Source organism: Rhincodon typus, chromosome 6, assembly GCF_021869965.1.
Source record: "Rhincodon typus isolate 14 chromosome 6, sRhiTyp1.1, whole genome shotgun sequence".
NCBI classification, from domain to species: domain Eukaryota; kingdom Metazoa; phylum Chordata; class Chondrichthyes; order Orectolobiformes; family Rhincodontidae; genus Rhincodon; species Rhincodon typus.
This window is the reverse complement of record NC_063337.1, coordinates 3,202,445-3,212,663: the sequence shown is the minus strand read 5'-3', so window position 1 is coordinate 3,212,663 and position 10,219 is coordinate 3,202,445. Positions and strand designations below refer to the sequence as shown.

Genomic DNA, 10,219 nt, shown 5'->3' with positions numbered 1-10,219 from the left:
GAGTTGAGAACCCTCCAAGACAATCCCTCCATCCCTCCTCACTCTGAGCTATGTTTCACATTTATTTTCAGGAACTTTCAGTTGATGAGTTACAATGTGACTTATATATTAATTTGATACCTGCCCCCACATCCAAAATCCCAAAATGTTCAGAAGCAAGGTCAAATTTCCACAATTTTTGTATTTTTAGTCACTTTCTTTACCTTGTGCTTCTTTTCTTGTTCAATATCGAGCTTTGGTACCCATGGTAACACCAGCTGGTAGTTATGGTAACGGCCTGCATTGGTCAAATCAAAGGCTTCCCAACTTCAGCAGGCAGCGAAGGGACCACATCATGAAAAGATCACCGTGGCAACACTCTCAGGTAGTTATTTCTGCTTTTCCCTCCTTCTCCTCCAGTCCTCACTACGGAATTTCACTAGCTTGAGCCACACGGAGCTGCCATCATGAGATGGAGCAGCAGGAGTAGGCCATTCAGCCCATCGACTCTGCTCTGCCTTTCAACGAGATGGTGGCTGATCTGATCATCGTCACCTCCACATTCCTGCCTTTTCCCCATAACCCTCCATTCCCCTTACTGATTAAATATCTATCTCTCCCAGCCTTGAATGTAGTCAATAACCCAGCCCAACGGCCTTCTGCGGTAAAGAACTGCACAGATTCACACCCCTCTGGGTGAAGAAATTCCTCCTCATCTCAGTCTTAAGTGGGTGACCCCTTACTGTGAGATGATCCCACATGGAGAAACTACCTCTCCACATCTAACATGTCCAAGTCCCTTAAGAATCTCGACTGTTGCAATAAGGTCGCCTCTCAATCTTCTAACTTCAGGCCAAACCTACTCAACCTCCCTTCAACGTACAGTCCCTCCATACCCAGGATCAGCCAAGTGAACCTTCTCTGGGCTGCCTCCAACGCCAGTCTATCTTTCCTTCGATAAAGGACCCAAAACGGTTCACAGTATTCCAGCTGTGATCTGCCTAGTGTCCTGTATAGTTATAACCAGTCCTCCCCCTATTGTTAAGATCCCTTTCCCTCTGAAGTAAAGGCCAACATTCCATTTTCCTTCCCTACTACCCACTGAACTCGGACACTGGGCGTTTTGTGATTCGTGGACACAAACTCCTAAATGCCCCAGTAGCTGTAGCATTGCCCCAGTTAAATAATATCCAGCTCCTCTACTCTTCCTGTCAAGTGCATGACCTCACATTTACCATGAAGTGGAGGTGCCGGTGTTGGCCTGGGGCAGACAAGCTCAGAAGTCATACTACACCAGGTTATCGCCCAACGGGTTTATGTGAAATCACAAGCTTTCACCTTCCGAACTTCGCCTGACAAAGGGGCAGCGCTCCGAAAGCTTGTGATTTCACACAAACCTGGTGGGCTATAATCTGGTGTCGTGTGACTTCTCACGTTTACCCACATTATATGGAAGGTTTCGGTCACGCATTCATCCTGTCTGTGTCCCTCGGTCATCCTCGACACTCACCTGGTTTGTGTCACCTGCACACTTCTCAATAGTACATTTCAAGTTACTCCTACAGTTTGTAATTGCTTGGGGCCCCCCCACCGATCCCTGTGGCACACCACGAGTGACAGGTGGTTCACAGTATTCAGGCTGGTATGTGCCCACCGTCCTCCACGTTACAGCTTTACAACACAGCTGTCTGCTGTTGGGCTATGCCTGATCCTGCCTGCTCCCGCCACACCCAACTTTGCGGGTCCCCTTTCTCCCACACCCTACTTCTCCTCCCCCACCTCCATCCCCCGCACCAATGTCACACCGCCACCCCCACCGCCAACCAGCACCCGCTTTCCCAGTCCCCAGAGGAAACAGGAATAGGATGAGGCCATTCGGCCCAATCGCTGGCCAATTCTGCAACCCCCCCCACCCCACCTCCCTCCGGCCCACACCTCTTTAAACATACACAGGACGGCAGAATCAGGGAAAGATTTGATCTGTTTTATCTCCCATCTGCACCGACCCCGCACCCCCCCGCAACATCTATTCACATTTTGTCCGAGCGTCGCACAGACTTGACAACAAGAGCAGATCGTAAGCTGAGGAAATCAGGGTTAAATTAAATAAACATCTTTGCAGCTGGCGGAGGGGCTCGGGAAAAAGGGGGTACAAGTTATAACATATGTACAAGCTTTCATTGGACATTCTCTATGCTACAATAGTTTTTATATCGATGTATTGAGAATCTTTTAAATAGCAGGTGATTTTCACATTGGTCCTTCACTCGCACACCAACGATTAGCTCGGGTGGATCGATAAAGTCAGTTCTTCACCTGTACTAGAACCACGAACAGCAATGCTCAGTGGAAGTAGCTGGTCCTGCACCTTCGCCTCCATCTCGCTCCCTCCTTTCCGTTTCCCCGGTCCGTAGTTTCTGGTTCCTGAGCCTCCTGTCATAGAAAGGTAGCAGATTGGTTAGGATAAGGTCTACATTCCCTACATGTGACTCTCCCTTCCCCTGATGGGGCAGACGTGTCTGCGTGGGTTACCTCCGGGTGCTCCGATTTCCTCCCACAGTCCAAAGATGTGCACGTTACAGTGGGTTGGCCATGCTACACTGCCCAGTGTCCAGGCTAGATGTGTAGGCTAGGTGGATTAGCCATGGAAAATGCAGGGTCAAAGGGATAGTATAGGGGGGGTGGGCTGGTGGTGAGTCTGGGTGGGATGCTCTTTGGACAGTCACTGTGGACTCGATGGGCCGAATGTAGCTGCTTCCACACTGTGCGGATTCTATGATTCTATTTGGGCCAAAGTTGGGGTCAGTAAGTCAGACATGGATCGAATGTTGGGGGTCAGAGTCCTGGGCGTAGCAATCCTGGATTTCCAGGGTTTAGGGCTCCTGAGGGGGTCAGGGGTCAGGGACACAGGTCAGTCTATGTGTCTTGGTCAGGGTCAGGGTAGTACCTGGGCCAGTTTCCATCCTCACCTTGACTGTAGGCCAGGCTTTCACTGCTTCTTAAAGATCTAGAAAACAATAAAATGGAATTAGACAAAATCACGAGTAAAGATTTATCACCGCACTTCCTGCCGCCTCTATTAATGTGACCTGTTGAAGATACATAGGTCCTTCATTGTAAAGGGGATCAAAGGTTATGGGGAGAAAGAGGAAGAATGGGTTTGAGAAATGTATTAGCCATGATTGAATAGTGGAGCAGACTAGATGGACTGAATGGCCTAATTTCTGCTCCCATGTTTTATGGTCTTACAAGAGTCACTCCACTCCTGTCCAATGACCTTCAATAAGGAATGAACAAAAAAAAACTCCAGCATCTCACCCCACTGTCAAAGGAGAAAAGTGCCCAGTTCCACTATTGGACTGCACTGTCACCTCAGGACCCTAACTCTGCAATGCAGGGAGGCCATCATCAACAAGGTGGTGCGGAGAGACCAAGGTGGCGGGGGGGAGGAGAGAGTTGTGGAGGAGAGAGAGAGTGAGGGGGAGGGGGTGTGAGAGAGAGAGAGAGAGAGAGAGAGAGAGAGAGAGAGAGAGAGAGAGAGAGAGAGAGAGAGAGACAGCACGTGTGAGCGAGACAGAGAAAGAGGACCAGAGGGAGAGAGAGTAAAAGCAAGAGGAGGGAGCAATGGAAGGAGGGATACAGGGAGAGGGAGAGCGGTGGGGGGGGGGAGACCAGGGTGGGGGACAGCACAGGGGGAGGGAGAGGGAGGCGGAGGGGGAGCGCGAGCGGGAGTGGGAGCGCGAGGGGAGAGGCTAACACCATTGATGGGTTTCAAATTACAGCCAGTTGGTAGCCATCTCCATGGTAACCAGGGTCATAACTGTGGAAAGTTGGCTCCGATAATTTGGTCCCTTTCCCTTACCCCTCCGTGCCCACAAACCCACCTGCCTGCACCCCCCTATGTATTAAAGGATTCTCATTAACCAGGGATCTGAGGGAATTACCTCAGATATTTAGCTCATTAACTTCCCACTCCCCCTCCCATCATCCACCATCAGCCATTCTCTTCCCGTCAACCTAACCCTCCCCCAGCCCTTGCAATACCCAGAGCTGACCATCCGAGCAGGCCAGAAGCTGGGAATACTGCAGCAAGTAACTCACCTCCTGACTCCCCAAAGCCTGTCCCACCATCTACAAGGCACAAGTCAGGAGTGTGATGGAATACTCCCACTTGCCTGGATGGGTGCAGCTCCAACAACACTCAAGACACCATCCAGGACAAAGCAGCCCATTTGATTGGCACCACATCCACAAACATCCACTCCCTCCACCACCGACGCTCAGTAGCAGCAGTGTGTACCATCTACAAGATGCACTGCAGAAATTCACCAAAGATCCTCAGGCAGCACCTTCCAAACCCATGACCATTTCCATCTAGAAGGACAAGTGCACCAGATACACGGGAACACCACCCCCTGCAAGTTCCCCTCCAAGCCACTCACCATCCTGACTTGGAAATATAATTGCCATTCCTTCAGTGTCACTGGGTCAAAATCCTGGAATTCCCTCCCTAAGGGCATTGTGGGTCTACCTACAGCACATGGACTGCAGCGGTTCAAGAAGGCAGCTCACCCCCACCTTCTCAAGGGGCAACTAGGGATGGGACAATAAATGCTGGGCCCAGCCAGTGACGCCCACATCAAATGAATAAACAAAAATGAAAGCTCATTCAGTAATCTGAACGATGTAATTACGGTGTTTTTGGGGAAGCCGGGGTGTTGTCACTGGGTGAGAGACCCAGAGTCCTAGCTGAATTCTCAGGGGGGTTTCTGCTGGGGGGCTTCAAATCCCACCATGACAGGTAGAGAAATGTAAATTCAATAAAAACTCTGGAATTGAAAGCGAGTCTAAATGTCACCATTGTCAATTGGTGCAAAAAACCCACCTGGTTCACTAATATCCTTTAGCAATATAGGAACAGGGGGAGGCCATTCTGGCCATCAAGTCTGCCCTGCCATTCAGTACAATCATGGCTGATTGAACACTTCAATTCTTTTTACTCACCCCCATCCCCACAACCCTGTAGAACCTGGAAGGAAATCTGCCGTCCTCACCTGGTCTGGCTTACATGTGACTCCAGGCCCACAACAATCTCTTACTGCTCCCTGAGATAGCCTGGGGTTCCACCCTGGGCAATTAGGGATGGGCAATGAATGCTGGCTTTGCCAGCAACATCCACATGGACAAAGAACAAGAACAAAAGCATGAAGATGGCCATAACTGTTGACATGGAAGCTCAGCAGGAACACTGATCACAAACATCAGCCATTAACTACTTCCCCCACTTCCTCAACCTTCAATCAGTTTTGGGTAGACATCTGAAGTGTCATAACATTCAAGGCTATAGGCCTATTGTGGGAAAGTGGGACTAATGCAAGTACTGGAGTAATTTTGTAGTACAGACTCAATGGGCTGAAGGGCCTCGTCTGTATTGTATTATTCTATGATGAATCAGCAACATTATGGCTCAAACTATAAGCATCAGTCAGTCATTAATCTTTGGCTGGTTTCAATTGTTGAGCTAAAGGTCCCTGGCCAAATTAAAAACCAACATTTGTGATTCCTGTCACCAAATTTGTTTCAAAATTAGAAATTTCTTCGGTAAATATATGGGATACCTTCATACAAATCTTCATTCAATCATGGCTGATATGTTTCTCAACCCCATTCTCCTGCCTTCTCCCCATAACCCTCGATCTCCTTACCAATCAGGAACCTATCTATCTCTGTCTTAAATACACTCAATGACTCGGCCTCCACAGCCCTCTGTAGCAATGGGTTCCTCAGATTCCCCCTCTCTCTGGCTGAAGAAATTCCTCCTCATCTCAGTTCTAAAGGGTCATCCCTTCAGTCTGAGGCTGTGCCCTCGGGTCCTAATCTCTCCTACTGATGGAAACATCTTCCAAACACCCACTCTATTCAGGTCCCTCAGTATTCTGCAAGTTTTAATGAGATATGCCCCTCATCCTTCCCTTGAGGACAGAGGGGTTCAGGAAGGGAATATGGATGGTGGGACAATTAAAGTCAGGGGAAACTCAAGAAAGGCAGAGTTGGAGGGGTGGGGTGTAGGGGTACAGATCTTGGAGAGGTGTGGGATTGCAGGGATAGGGAGGGCACAAGTCTAGAGAGGGATGTCCTCAACACAGAGGTGAGGTGATGGCCTAGTGGTATTATTGCTGGACTGGTAATCCAGAGACCCAGATAAAGTTCTGGGGGCCCAGGTTCGAATCCTGCCACGGCAGTGTTGCTGATGCCTTCACAGCTCAATCGTGCCACCAGTGCCCACATCCCACCCGCCCCTAGCCCCACAGGGTAACACGTTTGTGATGAATGACTCAGATCGAGGAGGACTCACAGAGAGAGGGTCAGCAGAAAAAGCTGCTACACTATTCCTCATTTCACTGGCGTTCCCTCGCAGAGGGATCAGGGAGACGTTATTAAACCTGGCGTCTGGAGGCGATCGCGAAGTCCGTGAGCTGGAGGAGTTCACTGGCCACACGTTCCCATCGTGCTGAGGAAACCAAACACAGTGAGTGAGTGCAGCAACAGCAGAGAGAAAATCCCCATCACACAGCCCTGGAAACATGACCACATTCCCCTCTCCCTACATACTGCACCCCACCCGCCCCGAACCCCTCTCTGTCTCCATCAGACCATAAGACACTGGAGCAGAATTAAGGCCATTCAGCCCATCAACTCTGCTCCCCCATTCGTTCATGGCTGATATGTTTCTCAACCCCATTCTCCTGCCTTTCTCCCAATAACCCTTGATCCCTGACCAATCAGGAACCTATCTATCTCTGTCTTAAATACACTCAATGACTCGGCCTCCACAGCCCTCTGTGGCAATGGGTTCCTCAGAATCACCCCCCTCTGGCTGAAGAAATTCTTCCTCATCTCAGTTGTAAAGGTCATCCCTTCACCCTGAGGCTGTGCCCTCAGGTCCTAATCTCTCCTACTAGTGGAAACATCTTCTCCACATCCGCTCTATCCAGGCCCCTCAGTATTCTGTAAGTTTTAAGGAGATATGCCCCTCATCCTTCTAAATTCCATCGAGTACAGACCCAGAGTCCTCAACTGCTCCTCATATGACAAGCCCTTTATCCCCAGGATCATTCTTGTAAACCTCATTGGGCCTGTATCAAAGTGCTGATATTGGAGCACATCCAAAAAAAAACTGCTCACAATATTCTCAATATGGTCTGACCAGAGCCTTATAGAGCCTCAGCAGTACGTCTCTACTCTTATATTCTAGCCCTATTGAAATGAATGCTAACATTGCATTTGCATTTGCCTTCCTAACTGCCAACTGAACCTTAACCTTATCCTGTGCTAGGATTCGCAAGTCCCTTTGCTTCAGATTTCCATAGCTTTTCTCTGTTTAGAAAATAGTCTATGTTTCTATTCTTCCTACCAATGTGCATAACCTCTCACTTTCCCACACTGTATTCCATCTGCCCCTTCTTTGCCCACTTTCCCAGCCTGTCCAAGCCCTTCTGCAGCCTCCCTACTTCCTCAACATTACCTGTCCCTCCACCTCTCTTTGTGTCACCTACAAACCTAGCAACAATATTCTCAATTCCTTCATCCAGATCATTAATGTGTAACACAAATAGTTGTGATCCCAACACTGACCCCTGTGGAACTCCATTAGTCACCAGCTGCCATCCTGAAAAAGATCCCCTTATCCCCACACTCTGCCTTCTGCCCATCAGCCAATCCTCTATCCATGCCCCGTGCCCCCTAACACCATGGGCTCTTGTCTTATTTAGCAGCCTCCTGTGCGGCACCTTGTCAAAGGCCTCTGGAAATCCAAATGAATTATGTCTGTAGGCTCTCCTTTGAGGAGGTAATGAGTAAGTTAGACAAAGAATTCTAACAGATGTGTCAGACATGGCCATCCCTTGACAAAGCTGGGCTGACTCAGCCCTATTTAACCCTGCACTTCCAGGTGTCCTGCAATCTCATCATTAATAACGGACTCTAAAATCTTACAGATGGCCGAGGTCAAGCTAACTGGCCTACAGTTTCCTGACTTCTGCCACCCTCTCTTCTTAAACAGCGGTGTTACACTCTCCACTTTCCAGTTCTCTGGAACATTCCCTGACTCCAGTAATTCCTGAAAGATCACCCACAATGCTTCTTTTTCTTCTTTTATAATCTTTGTGTATATTGCCAGCCAGGTTACTCTCATATTCCCTCTCCTCACCCCATATTGCTTTTTTTTTGGTTTTTAAAGGTTTCCCAATCCTCTAGGTTCCCACTAATCTTCACCACATGGTATGCCTTTTCTTCTGTCTTTATGCTGTCCCTGACTTCCCTTGTCAGCTGTGGTTGACTAGTCTTCCCCTTAAGATGTTTCTGCTTCTTCGGGTTGAATTTCTGCTGTGCCTCCCAAATTACCCCCAGAAACTCCTCCCTTTGCTGCTCCACCATCTTCCCTTCCAATCAACTCTGACCAGCTCCTCCCTCATGTCTTTGTAGTTCCCTTTACTCAGTTATAATACTGTTACATCACGTGCCAACTTTGCCTCTCAAACTGCTGGGTGAATTCGATTTAATTTACTTTGTTGTGTATTTTGTTACAAAATACACTGAAAAGTATTGTATAGTGTCATCACTCTCCAGCACCATCTTAAAACACAGAAAAATAAACCAGAATTCCCTGTTCCCCAGTGAGCTCTGCCAGAACCTGCTCCAAAAAAACCATCTTGTGGAATTTCTTGAGATTTACTCCCAACCTGAATTTCCCAGCCCACCTGCTTATTGAAGTCCCCCATGATTATTGTAATAGTGCCTTTTGTACACGCCTTTCCTTCCTCCTGTTTTATTTTCAGTCCCACATCCTGACTACTGCTGGGAGGCCTGTACACAATTCCCATCAAAGTCTTTTCTCCTTTGCAGTTCCTTATCTCTACCTGCACAGATTCCACACCTTCCAACTCTGTTACTTTTTGCTGTCGATATAATTTCATTTCTTACTGACAAGAGAGCCCTGCCCCCTCTGCCCACCTGCCTGTCCTTTCGATAGGACGGGTACCCAGGGTTATTTAGTCCCCAGCTCTGATCCCCTCGCAACCACATCTTTGTGATACCCACAACATTGTACCTGCCAGTTTCAGTCTGTGCTACAAGCTCATTTGCCATGTTTTATATACTAGGTGTATTTTTGTAAAACACCCTCAGACCTGCATTGACTGTCCCCCTTCACATCGTTGCCCCCGTAGGTGCTGTACCTGAAGTTAGATTCCTGACCCTTTCCATATTCTCTCCTAATACCTGTTCTGGAAACTTTCATAACCTCTGCTGAGCCCTTCCCTTGCCCACCCCCCAACACTTTAGCTCTTTCCATAATTTTCCATGTGGCTGAACTCACCCCCCGCAACTTCCCATGCACCCCACCCCCAACAACTCCCCCACACCCACCCCATGCTGCCCCCCATGACCCCCAGCATGATGTAGGTGAAGCCCGACCCATAGGAACAGCTCCTTCCTTCCTGGCTAGGTGAAGCTCATGGATAGAACGGCCCTCACTCTCTCTGCCTGCACCCCCTCAATCCCTTCCTCTCTACCCCCATACTCCACCCTCAAGTACTCCCTCAGCGCTGACCCTCCGACAGTGCGGCGCTCCCTCAGCGCTGACCCTCCGACAGCGCGGCGCTCCCTCATTATTGCACTGGGAATGTCAAGTGTAGAATTTATATTCCAAGCTCAGATACGGGACACAAACTCGCCTTGTCTCACTGACGAGAGCGTTTCTGCTACTCTCAGAGACTGCACTGATAACGCAGAGAATAATGTTTGAGGATCAGAATGCATTTTGAAAAGAAAGCTGGAAACAAATTGTGGCCTTGGTAGATGGTGACCATGAATCCATTGTCGGGAAAAACGCATCTGGTTCACCAATGTCCTTTAGGGAAGGAAACTGCCATCCTTACCTGGTCTGGCCTACATGTGAGTCCAGAACCACAGCGATGGGGTTCACTCTTAACTGCCACCTGAAATACTCCAGAAAATGCTTCAATAGCATTACAAGTATCATGACAGTGTAAATACTGGTCAGGCCATGACACACTCAGGAGCAGCTGATTTCCACATGTATCCAAACTGGGGTAGTAGGAACTGCAGATGCTGGAAAATCTGAGATAACAAGGTGTAGAGCTGGATGAACACAGCAGGCCAAGCAGCATCAGAGGAACAGGAAGGCTGACATTTCGGGCCTAGACCCTTCATCAGAAAT

The 10,219-nt window shown here is 48.8% G+C and overlaps 1 protein-coding gene across 1 annotated transcript in view; it reads right to left on the bottom strand.

Annotated features, from left to right (window-relative positions):
• Nucleotides 1-1,942: 1,942 nt before the first annotated feature.
• Nucleotides 1,943-10,219, bottom strand: part of LOC109921781 (arf-GAP with Rho-GAP domain, ANK repeat and PH domain-containing protein 1-like) — a 67,775-nt gene continuing 59,498 nt past the window's right edge. Inside the window, exons 28-30 of the mRNA XM_048597858.1 lie at nt 6,335-6,490; nt 2,949-2,986; nt 1,943-2,412 (exon numbers count right to left, since the gene is read on the bottom strand). Of these exons, the coding sequence (XP_048453815.1) occupies nt 2,969-2,986; nt 6,335-6,490 (174 nt within the window). The 3' untranslated portion in view covers nt 1,943-2,412; nt 2,949-2,968. The remainder of the gene's footprint in view (nt 2,413-2,948; nt 2,987-6,334; nt 6,491-10,219) is intronic.